Source organism: Engystomops pustulosus, chromosome 5, assembly GCF_040894005.1.
Source record: "Engystomops pustulosus chromosome 5, aEngPut4.maternal, whole genome shotgun sequence".
In the NCBI taxonomy this organism is placed as follows: domain Eukaryota; kingdom Metazoa; phylum Chordata; class Amphibia; order Anura; family Leptodactylidae; genus Engystomops; species Engystomops pustulosus.
The window spans coordinates 2178803-2192273 of record NC_092415.1 but is presented as its reverse complement, the minus strand read 5'-3'; the positions used below and the strand labels follow the sequence as shown (position 1 = coordinate 2192273).

Below are 13471 nucleotides of genomic sequence, written 5' to 3'. Positions count from 1 at the left end.
TAGTCCTTTGAATGTAAACTGTTTGTATTCATTATCACACATGTTGGTGATTGCATCACCGCCTATTTAAGTCAGCTGATCGCTGCCACACTATGCTTGAGAATGTCTTTATGGAAAAGACGAAACGTCGCATCACTGGTGGAATAAACATCACTTTTTTCACCTAACTTTTTCGGAGTGCTGCTTCATCTCTATATTTGATTCTTGGAATATAAATATTGTGGAGATTTCAAAACAGCAGAATAAGAATCTGTAGAGCTGGAAAGGAGAGATCAATCTGCCTCCATACTAAACGTCACTGAGGTCACAGACCAGGAACGGAAGTTTTTTACTTCCGCTTTATGATTGAATTGGCTTTTTTTTATTAGCAGCAAGCCACGAGGGAGCAGAAGCCACGAGGGAGCAGAAGCCACGGGGGAGCAGAAGCCACGGGGGAGCAGAAGCCACGGGGGAGCAGAAGCCACGGGGGAGCAGAAGCCACGAGGGAGCAGAAGCCACGGGGGAGCAGAAGCCACGGGGGAGCAGAAGCCACGGGGGAGCAGAAGCCACGGGGGAGCAGAAGCCACACTTTCATTTACCTTCTAATTTTACTAGTATCTGACACATAGAAAGATAAGATGAGACAGAGCAGAGATGATGAGATCCATAAGACGCCCATTACACACAATGACACAGTCAACTCTGCTACATATGTGCTCTCACACTGAGATCTCTGGTGCCTTCTTCCCCCTTTCCCCAGATAACTTATCTGCCAGCAGCTTCTCTCTCCTCACGATGTGATGTGTTTGCTGGGAGGAAGTGTCTGTGAGGTCCGGCCTGGACTGCAGGGGGCGGGGCAGAAGTGCAGGGGGCGGGGCTAGAGTGCAGGGAACAGAGAGAGAGAAACTCAGCTCCAGGCTGTCACACAGAAATCCAAAATGGCAGCCACCTGCCCCTAAGTCAGAGGTTACAGGGTCGTGTCTAGGGGCAACTTGTGTCCAGCAGGACTGATAGGGACAGGTGGGATTATATCTGTGAAATGCTGGATTTTTGTTAATAACAGTGAATTAGAGAATGTGATATTTTGTTATCCTGAGGAAATTTAAGAAACTTGTCTTTGTGAGAATATCCCTTTAATGGACAACTAGTACCAGGATGAAGGATTGTAAACCAAAAAAAACCTTTTACAATTATGCAAATGAGCCTAAGGGGCTCCAGGCTCCATAAATGTTTAGGAAGCCTGGTGTCCCTCAGGCTCATTTGCATAATTTTTAAAGCATTTTTTTTCTTACAAAAACAAGGGCATAGAAAGCGTTAAGCAGATCCTGTACGCCATGTATGTCAGTGTGCTGGGTTTACAATCCTTCATCCCGGAGGTAGATGTCCATTAAGCCATAAGAGATAAGAATCCATGAGGGAGCAGAAGCCACAGAGGATCAGAAGCCACGAGGGAGCGGAAGCCACGAGGGAGCAGCAGCCACAAGGGAGCAGCAGCCACGAGGGAGCAGCAGCCACGAGGGAGCAGCAGCCACGAGGGAGCAGAAGCCACGAGGGAGCAGAAGCCACGAGGGAGCGGAAGCCACGAGGGAGCGGAAGCCACGAGGGAGCGGAAGCCACGAGGGAGCTGAGGCAACCAGAGAGCGGAAGCCACGAGGGAGCGGAGGCAACCAGAGAGCGGAAGCAAAAAGGGGCAGAAGCAACGGGGGAGCAGAAGTCAGGTCCGAGATGAGCCGGTCCCTGCAATGTCCACATGGATATTGGAGATGGACCTTAAGAGACATCCTCACCGGCAGGACCTCCACACAGCCCGTTGCTGCCAGATTGTTGGAGAAGACCACGATCCCGGACTTCAGAGAGTCATCCACAAAGAAGGACACCTTGTCCCCAGGATTCACAGATCCCGACTGAGGGACCGACCCCGCATCATCAGCCGGGGGGGCGCCGGAGAAGATAACCTTATTGAACGGCAGGAGGAGGCCACTGTTCTTCTTACATTTGAAGAACGTTGCCCCTTTATAAGAGCCGTCCATATTCCCGCGACCTTCACCTTCACCCTGTGAGAGAGAAAATATCACAAATCATCACAATCATCTACCACCAGGATGAAGGATTGTAAACCAAGCACGGACACTGGTGTGCGCCCCCTCTGGCAGGATCACAATCATCTCTGACCAGGCCGGACATCTACCACCAGGATGAAGGATTGTAAACCAAGCAGAGACATCCTCTGGCAGGATCACAATCATCTCTGACCAGGCCGGACATCTACCACCAGGATGAAGGATTGTAAACCAAGCACTGACATCCTCTGGCAGGATCTGCTCTTCTATTAGCTTCTCATGCCTTGGTTTTTAATGCAAATGAGCCTGAGGGGCTCCAGGCTCAAAAGCTGTTAATTAGACCCAGAGCCCCTCAGGCTGCACAAGGACATAAGAAGCTATAAGAAGAGCAGATCCTGCCAGAGGATGTCAGTGCTTGGTTTACAATCCTTCATCCTGGTGATACGGTCAGCTCTACTCCACAAGCTTATACCCAGTCCAGCTCAATTTAAAACCAATTCTGCATTAAAGCCAAGCCTAACCCTATGCCCCGCCCCATAACTAATAACCTAAACCCTCCCCCTCCCCCCATCCTAATTGTAGTTATTCCCCTCCCCCCATATTATAACAATCCAATCTCTTTCATCCCTCGCTCAGCCCCATCTCTAGGGACATGTGATGGTGACACTTCACCAGCCACGCGGGCGTCACCCAAACCTCCTGCCCCGGCCCTGACCTCCCATTGTTACTAAGTGACCCCAAATAACTTGTTATATAGAACGATGACCCACCTCCAGCTCCACCCCAAAGTAGACGGGGGGCAGCAGGGTGCTGCTGTCCAGGATGCTGCCCACATGGTGGATGAGGGCTGGGTACAGCTTCTGCTCGTGCTCCACCAGGACCCTCTGGCCCACCAGGGCTTGGGTGGCCTGCTCCAGCAGACCCCTCTCCAGGAAGCAGCTGAGCCTCTCGCTGGGGCTGCGGATGGCCAGGAGCAGGGCCGCTTTCCGGGGGCTCAGAGGGTGCAGGGAGTTGACGTCCACATCAATCATCACATTCATCTCGATGGCGGTGACACTGAGGGACTGGGCCGGGGACTGATCCGGGGACTGTGGTTCCGTTACCCTCTGGAGATACGACTCCTCACTCATACAGCAGAGCTGCCCGGGCTCCACCGCCAGAGCCCCTACCGGGACCCTCTCCATCAGGATGAAGTACATGAGGAAGTCGTCCACCTCCCGGGCGTCCTGGGCCATGATGTCCCACAGGTGGAGAAGACCCGAGCCGTCACCTGCAGAGGGAAGCGAGACGTCCTGTGTCACTAATCCCCATAATCCCAACAACGCGGCCATAATCCCAGAGCACAGAACCTAATCCCAGGCCCAACACAAGATAAGACCCAGAGAACTGCAGGTAACAACATGATCTGTACTGTGTCCTGCAGTCCCATGTAACAGCACAGATAACACAATGATATCTCTGAGTACAGATCATGTAGTAGATGTGTCCTGCAGTCCCATGTAACAGCACAGATAACACAGTGATATCTCTGAGTACAGATCATGTAGTAGATGTGCCCTGCAGTCCTATGTAACACCACAGATAACACAGTGATATCTCTGAGTACAGATCATGTAGTAGATGTGTCCTGCAGTCCCATGTAACAGCACAGATAACACAATGATATCTCTGAGTACAGATCATGTAGTAGATGTGTCCTGCAGTCCCATGTAACAGCACAGATAACACAGTGATATCTCTGAGTACAGATCATGTAGTAGATGTGCCCTGCAGTCCTATGTAACACCACAGATAACACAGTGATATCTCTGAGTACAGATCATGTAGTAGATGTGTCCTGCAGTCCTATGTAACAGCACAGATAACACAGTGATATCTCTGAGTACAGATCATGTAGTAGATGTGTCCTGCAGTCCTATGTAACACCACAGATAACACAGTGATATCTCTGAGTACAGATCATGTAGTAGATGTGTCCTGCAGTCCCATGTAACACCACAGATAACACAGTGATATCTCTGAGTACAGATCATGTAGTAGATGTGTCCTGCAGTCCTATGTAACACCACAGATAACACAGTGATGTCTCTGAGTACAGATCATGTAGTAGATGTGACCTGCAGTCCTATGTAACAGCACAGATAACACAGTGATATCTCTGAGTACAGATCATGTAGTAGATGTGACCTGCAGTCCTATGTAACACCACAGATAACACAGTGATATCTCTGAGTACAGATCATGTAGTAGATGTGTCCTGCAGTCCTATGTAACACCACAGATAACACAGTGATGTCTCTGAGTACAGATCATGTAGTAGATGTGTCCTGCAGTCCCATGTAACAGCACAGATAACACAATGATATCTCTGAGTACAGATCATGTAGTAGATGTGTCCTGCAGTCCCATGTAACAGCACAGATAACACAGTGATATCTCTGAGTACAGATCATGTAGTAGTTGTGTCCTGCAGTCCTATGTAACACCACAGATAACACAGTGATATCTCTGAGTACAGATCATGTAGTAGATGTGTCCTGCAGTCCCATGTAACACCACAGATAACACAGTGATATCTCTGAGTACAGATCATGTAGTAGATGTGTCCTGCAGTCCTATGTAACACCACAGATAACACAGTGATATCTCTGAGTACAGATCATGTAGTAGATGTGTCCTGCAGTCCCATGTAACACCACAGATAACACAGTGATATCTCTGAGTACAGATCATGTAGTAGATGTGTCCTGCAGTCCTATGTAACAGCACAGATAACACAGTGATATCTCTGAGTACAGATCATGTAGTAGATGTGTCCTGCAGTCCTATGTAACAGCACAGATAACACAGTGATATCTCTGAGTACAGGTCATGTAGTAGATGTGTCCTGCAGTCCTATGTAACACCACAGATAACACAGTGATATCTCTGATTACAGATCATGTAGTAGATGTGACCTGCAGTCCTATGTAACACCACAGATAACACAGTGATATCTCTGAGTACAGATCATGTAGTAGATGTGTCCTGCAGTCCTATGTAACACCACAGATAACACAGTGATATCTCAGTACAGATCATGTAGTAGATGTGTCCTGCAGTCCTATGTAACACCACAGATAACACAGTGATATCTCTGAGTACAGATCATGTAGTAGATGTGTCCTGCAGTCCCATGTAACAGCACAGATAACACAGTGATATCTCTGAGTACAGATCATGTAGTAGATGTGTCCTGCAGTCCTATGTAACACCACAGATAACACAGTGATATCTCTGAGTACAGATCATGTAGTAGATGTGTCCTGCAGTCCCATGTAACACCACAGATAACACAGTGATATCTCTGAGTACAGATCATGTAGTAGATGTGTCCTGCAGTCCTATGTAACAGCACAGATAACACAGTGATATCTCTGAGTACAGATCATGTAGTAGATGTGTCCTGCAGTCCTATGTAACACCACAGATAACACAGTGATATCTCTGAGTACAGATCATGTAGTAGATGTGTCCTGCAGTCCTATGTAACAGCACAGATAACACAGTGATATCTCTGAGTACAGATCATGTAGTAGATGTGTCCTGCAGTCCCATGTAACACCACAGATAACACAGTGATATCTCTGAGTACACATCATGTAGTAGATGTGTCCTGCAGTCCTATGTAACACCACAGATAACACAGTGATATAACTGAGTACAGATCATGTAGTAGATGTGTCCTGCAGTCCTATGTAACACTACAGATAACACAGTGATATCTCTGAGTACAGATCATGTAGTAGATGTGACCTGCAGTCCTATGTAACACCACAGATAACACAGTGATATCTCTGAGTACAGATCATGTAGTAGATGTGTCCTGCAGTCCTATGTAACACCACAGATAACACAGTGATATCTCTGAGTACAGATCATGTAGTAGATGTGTCCTGCAGTCCCATGTAACACCACAGATAACACAGTGATATCTCTGAGTACACATCATGTAGTAGATGTGTCCTGCAGTCCTATGTAACACCACAGATAACACAGTGATATAACTGAGTACAGATCATGTAGTAGATGTGTCCTGCAGTCCTATGTAACACTACAGATAACACAGTGATATCTCTGAGTACAGATCATGTAGTAGATGTGACCTGCAGTCCTATGTAACACCACAGATAACACAGTGATATCTCTGAGTACAGATCATGTAGTAGATGTGACCTGCAGTCCTATGTAACACCACAGATAACACAGTGATATCTCTGAGTACAGATCATGTAGTAGATGTGTCCTGCAGTCCCATGTAACAGCACAGATAACACAGTGATATCTCTGAGTACAGATCATGTAGTAGATGTGTCCTGCAGTCCTATGTAACACCACAGATAACACAGTGATATCTCTGAGTACAGATCATGTAGTAGATGTGTCCTGCAGTCCCATGTAACACCACAGATAACACAGTGACATCTCTGAGTACAGATCATGTAGTAGATGTGTCCTGCAGTCCCATGTAACACCACAGATAACACAGTGATATCTCTGAGTACAGATCATGTAGTAGATGTGTCCTGCAGTCCTATGTAACACCACAGATAACACAGTGATATCTCTGAGTACAGATCATGCAGTAGATGTGTCCTGCAGTCCTATGTAACACCACAGATAACACAGTGATATCTCTGAGTACAGATCATGTAGTAGATGTGTCCTGCAGTCCCATGTAACAGCACACATAACACAGTGATATCTCTGAGTACAGATCATGTAGTAGATGTGTCCTGCAGTCCTATGTAACACCACAGATAACACAGTGATATCTCTGAGTACAGATCATGTAGTAGATGTGTCCTGCAGTCCCATGTAACACCACAGATAACACAGTGATATCTCTGAGTACAGATCATGTAGTAGATGTGTCCTGCAGTCCTATGTAACACCACAGATAACACAGTGATATCTCTGAGTACAGATCATGTAGTAGATGTGTCCTGCAGTCCTATGTAACACCACAGATAACACAGTGATATCTCTGAGTACAGATCATGTAGTAGATGTGTCCTGCAGTCCTATGTAACACCACAGATAACACAGTGATATCTCTGAGTACAGATCATGTAGAAGATGTGTCCTGCAGTCCTATGTAACACCACAGATAACACAGTGATATCTGAGTACAGATCATGTAGTAGGTGTGTCCTGCAGTCCTATGTAACACCACAGATAACACAGTGATATCTCTGAGTACAGATCATGTAGTAGATGTGTCCTGCAGTCCTATGTAACACCACAGATAACACAGTGATATCTCTGAGTACAGATCATGTAGAAGATGTGTCCTGCAGTCCTATGTAACACCACAGATAACACAGTGATATCTCTGAGTACAGATCATGTAGTAGATGTGTCCTGCAGTCCCATGTAACACCACAGATAACACAGTGATATCTCTGAGTACAGATCATGTAGTAGATGTGTCCTGCAGTCCTATGTAACACCACAGATAACACAGTGATATCTCTGAGTACAGATCATGTAGAAGATGTGTCCTGCAGTCCTATGTAACACCACAGATAACACAGTGATATCTCTGAGTACAGATCATGTAGAAGATGTGTCCTGCAGTCCTATGTAACACCACAGATAACACAGTGATATCTGAGTACAGATCATGTAGTAGGTGTGTCCTGCAGTCCTATGTAACACCACAGATAACACAGTGATATCTCTGAGTACAGATCATGTAGAAGATGTGTCCTGCAGTCCTATGTAACACCACAGATAACACAGTGATATCTGAGTACAGATCATGTAGTAGGTGTGTCCTGCAGTCCTATGTAACACCACAGATAACACAGTGATATCTCTGAGTACAGATCATGTAGTAGATGTGTCCTGCAGTCCCATGTAACACCACAGATAACACAGTGATATCTCTGAGTACAGATCATGTAGTAGATGTGTCCTGCAGTCCCATGTAACACCACAGATAACACAGTGATATCTCTGAGTACAGATCATGTAGTAGATGTGTCCTGCAGTCCTATGTAACACCACAGATAACACAGTGGTATCTCTGAGTACAGATCATGTAGTAGATGTGTCCTGCAGTCCTATGTAACACCACAGATAACACAGTGATATCTCTGAGTACAGATCATGTAGTAGATGTGTCCTGCAGTCCTATGTAACACCACAGATAACACAGTGATATCTCTGAGTACAGATCATGTAGTAGATGTGTCCTGCAGTCCTATGTAACACCACAGATAACACAGTGATATCTCTGAGTACAGATCATGTAGTAGATGTGTCCTGCAGTCCTATGTAACACCACAGATAACACAGTGATATCTCTGAGTACAGATCATGTAGTAGATGTGTCCTGCAGTCCTATGTAACAGCACAGATAACACAGTGATATCTCTGAGTACAGATCATGTAGTAGATGTGTCCTGCAGTCCCATGTAACACCACAGATAACACAGTGATATCTCTCTGAGTACAGATCATGTAGTAGATGTGTCCTGCAGTCCCATGTAACACCACAGATAACACAGTGATATCTCTGAGTACAGATCATGTAGTAGATGTGTCCTGCAGTCCTATGTAACACCACAGATAACACAGTGATATCTCTGAGTACAGATCATGTAGTAGATGTGTCCTGCAGTCCTATGTAACACCACAGATAACACAGTGATATCTCTGAGTACAGATCATGTAGTAGATGTGACCTGCAGTCCCATGTAACACCACAGATAACACAGTGATATCTCTGAGTACAGATCATGTAGTAGACGTGTCCTGCAGTCCTATGTAACACCACAGATAACACAGTGATATCTCTGAGTACAGATCATGTAGTAGATGTGTCCTGCAGTCCCATGTAACACCACAGATAACACAGTTTTATCTCTGAGTACAGATCATGTAGTAGATGTGTCCTGCAGTCCTATGTAACACCACAGATAACACAGTGATATCTCTGAGTACAGATCATGTAGTAGATGTGTCCTGCAGTCCCATGTAACACCACAGATAACACAGTGATATCTCTGAGTACAGATCATGTAGTAGATGTGTCCTGCAGTCCTATGTAACACCACAGATAACACAGTGATATCTCTCTGAGTACAGATCATGTAATAGATGTATCCTGCAGTCCTATGTAACACCACAGATAACACAGTGATATCTCTGAGTACAGATCATGTAGTAGATGTGTCCTGCAGTCCTATGTAACACCACAGATAACACAGTGATATCATGTTACATAGGACTGCAGGACACATGTACTACATGATCTGTACTCAGAGATGTCACTGTGTTATCTGTGGTGTTACATAGGACTGCAGGACACATCTACTACATGATCTGTACTCAGAGATATCACTATGTTATCTGTGGTGTTACATAGGACTGCAGGACACATCTACTACATGATCTGTACTCAAAGATATCACTGTGTTATCTGTGGTGTTACATAGGACTGCAGGACACATCTACTACATGATCTGTACTCAGAGATATCACTGTGTTATCTGTGGTGTTACATAGGACTGCAGGACACATCTACTACATGATCTGTACTCAGAGATATCACTGTGTTATCTGTGGTGTTACATAGGACTGCAGATGACATCTACTACATGATCTGTACTCAGAGATATCACTGTGTTATCTGTGGTGTTACATAGGACTGCAGGACACATCAACTACATGATCTGTACTCAGAGATATCACTGTGTTATCACTGGTGTTACATAGGACTGCAGGACACATCACTACATGATCTGTACTCAGTTATATCACTGTGTTATCTGTGCTGTTACATAGGACTGCAGGACACATCTACTACATGATCTGTACTCAGAGATATCACTGTGCTATCTGTGGTGTTACATGGGACTGCAGGCACATCTACTACATGATCTGTACTCAGAGATATCACTGTGTTATCTGTGGTGTTACATAGGACTGCAGGACACATCTACTACATGATCTGTACTCAGAGATATCACTGTGTTATCTGTGGTGTTACATAGGACTGCAGGACACATCTACTACATGATCTGTACTCAGAGATATCACTGTGTTATCTGTGGTGTTACATAGGACTGCAGGACACATCTACTACATGATCTGTACTCAGAGATATCACTGTGTTACATGGGACTGCAGGACACATCTACTACATGATCTGTACTCAGAGATGTCACTGTGTTATGTGTGCTGTTACATGGGACTGCAGGACACATCTACTACATGATCTGTACTCAGAGATATCACTGTGTTATCTGTGGTGTTACATAGGACTGCAGGACACATCTACTACATGATCTGTACTCAGAGATATCACTGTGTTATCTGTGGTGTTACATAGGACTGCAGGACACATCTACTACATGATCTGTACTCAGAGATATCACTGTGTTATCTGTGGTGTTACATAGGACTGCAGGACACATCTACTACATGATCTGTACTCAGAGATATCACTGTGTTATCTGTGGTGTTACATAGGACTGCAGGACACATCTACTACATGATCTGTACTCAGAGATATCACTGTGTTATGTGTGCTGTTACATGGGACTGCAGGACACATCTACTACATGATCTGTACTCAGAGATATCACTGTGTTATCTGTGCTGTTACATAGGACTGCAGGACACATCTACTACATGATCTGTACTCAGAGATATCACTGTGTTATCTGTGGTGTTACATAGGACTGCAGGACACATCTACTACATGATCTGTACTCAGAGATATCACTGTGTTATCTGTGGTGTTACATGGGACTGCAGGACACATCTACTACATGATCTGTACTCAGAGATATCACTGTGTTATCTGTGCTGTTACATAGGACTGCAGGACACATCTACTACATGATCTGTACTCAGAGATATCACTGTGTTATCTGTGGTGTTACATAGGACTGCAGGACACATCTACTACATGATCTGTACTCAGAGATATCACTGTGTTATCACTGGTGTTACATAGGACTGCAGGACACATCACTACATGATCTGTACTCAGTTATATCACTGTGTTATCTGTGCTGTTACATAGGACTGCAGGACACATCTACTACATGATCTGTACTCAGAGATATCACTGTGCTATCTGTGGTGTTACATGGGACTGCAGGCACATCTACTACATGATCTGTACTCAGAGATATCACTGTGTTATCTGTGGTGTTACATAGGACTGCAGGACACATCTACTACATGATCTGTACTCAGAGATATCACTGTGTTATCTGTGGTGTTACATAGGACTGCAGGACACATCTACTACATGATCTGTACTCAGAGATATCACTGTGTTATCTGTGGTGTTACATAGGACTGCAGGACACATCTACTACATGATCTGTACTCAGAGATATCACTGTGTTACATGGGACTGCAGGACACATCTACTACATGATCTGTACTCAGAGATGTCACTGTGTTATGTGTGCTGTTACATGGGACTGCAGGACACATCTACTACATGATCTGTACTCAGAGATATCACTGTGTTATCTGTGGTGTTACATAGGACTGCAGGACACATCTACTACATGATCTGTACTCAGAGATATCACTGTGTTATCTGTGGTGTTACATAGGACTGCAGGACACATCTACTACATGATCTGTACTCAGAGATATCACTGTGTTATCTGTGGTGTTACATAGGACTGCAGGACACATCTACTACATGATCTGTACTCAGAGATATCACTGTGTTATCTGTGGTGTTACATAGGACTGCAGGACACATCTACTACATGATCTGTACTCAGAGATATCACTGTGTTATGTGTGCTGTTACATGGGACTGCAGGACACATCTACTACATGATCTGTACTCAGAGATATCACTGTGTTATCTGTGCTGTTACATAGGACTGCAGGACACATCTACTACATGATCTGTACTCAGAGATATCACTGTGTTATCTGTGGTGTTACATAGGACTGCAGGACACATCTACTACATGATCTGTACTCAGAGATATCACTGTGTTATCTGTGGTGTTACATAGGACTGCAGGACACATCTACTACATGATCTGTACTCAGAGATATCACTGTGTTATCTGTGGTGTTACATAGGACTGCAGGACACATCTACTACATGATCTGTACTCAGAGATATCACTGTGTTATCTGTGGTGTTACATAGGACTGCAGGACACATCTACTACATGATCTGTACTCAGAGATATCACTGTGTTATCTGTGGTGTTACATAGGACTGCAGGACACATCTACTACATGATCTGTACTCAGAGATATCCCTGTGTTATCTGTGCTGTTACATGGGACTGCAGGTGTAGTATCTGCGCTGGGCACTAGGCTGCAGTGTTGTGCTGTGTAGTAGTTGTGGATATTCTTAGTTGGGGATTTCCCGGCTCTTTGGTTTTCCTCTTTGATGTTTGTTGTTTCCGGTTTATAACTTTTGTATCTTTATACAAGTAAAATATAATAAACAATGTATCAGCAAAGAGGAAGTAAAGGAAGAACTACCACCCCCAGCAGATCCGGATGACAGCGCAGGTGTGCAGTGCAGTGACAGGCTGACACAATGTACCGGACACACAGCTGCAGTGTGTACAGTACGGAGGGGCCCGGGTACTCACTGTTGTCGCCCCCCGTGTGCTGCGCGGGCGGAGCTCCGTGTTCTGGGCCCTCAGTGTCTCCCCCAGGAGCCGTGCAGATAGGGGCGGGGCAGGCAGACACCAGACCAATCAGAGGCGAGAGGAACGTGCGGGGCGTGGTTTATTTTGAAAGGAGGCGTGGCCCCGAAAAACGAAACTACAACCTTCCCAGGACACAGCAGAGGAATCCCATCATCTCACACACTGACTGTATCTAACCCCATCACCTCACACACTGACTGTATCTAATCCCATCATCTCACATACTGACTGTATCTAATCCCATCATCTCACACACTGACTGTATCTAATCCCATCATCTCACACACTGACTGTATCTAATCCCATCATCTCATACACTGACTATATCTAATCCCATCATCTCATACACTGACTGTATCTAATCCCATCATCTCGTACACTGACTGTATCTAATCCCATCATCTCACACACTGACTGTATCTAACCCCATCATCTCACACACTGACTGTATCTAATCCCATCATCTCACACACTGACTGTATCTAATCCCATCATCTCATACACTGACTGTATCTAATCCCATCATCTCACACACTGACTGTATCTAATCCCATCATCTCACACACTGACTGTATCTAATCCCATCATCTCATACACTGACTGTATCTAATCCCATCATCTCATACACTGACTGTATCTAATCCCATCATCTCACACACTGACTGTATCTAATCCCATCATCGCACACACTGACTGTATCTAATCCCATCATCTCACACACTGACTGTA

At 44.9% G+C, this 13471-nt stretch overlaps 1 protein-coding gene across 4 annotated transcripts in view; it reads right to left on the bottom strand.

Annotated features, from left to right (window-relative positions):
• The window catches only part of LOC140132343 (ubiquitin carboxyl-terminal hydrolase CYLD-like), a 66423-nt gene extending 53648 nt beyond the window's left edge, over positions 1-12775 (bottom strand). For 2 of the 4 annotated variants that reach the window (XM_072150996.1, XM_072150997.1), the window contains exons 1-3: positions 12683-12775; positions 2810-3309; positions 1749-2033 (exon numbers count right to left, since the gene is read on the bottom strand). In XM_072150996.1, coding sequence (XP_072007097.1) covers positions 1749-2033; positions 2810-3274 — 750 coding nt within the window. In that variant the 5' untranslated portion in view covers positions 3275-3309; positions 12683-12775. The remainder of the gene's footprint in view (positions 1-1748; positions 2034-2809; positions 3310-12682) is intronic. The other 2 variants (XM_072150998.1, XM_072150999.1) reach the window with 1 other exon arrangement.
• Positions 12776-13471: the final 696 nt, after the last annotated feature.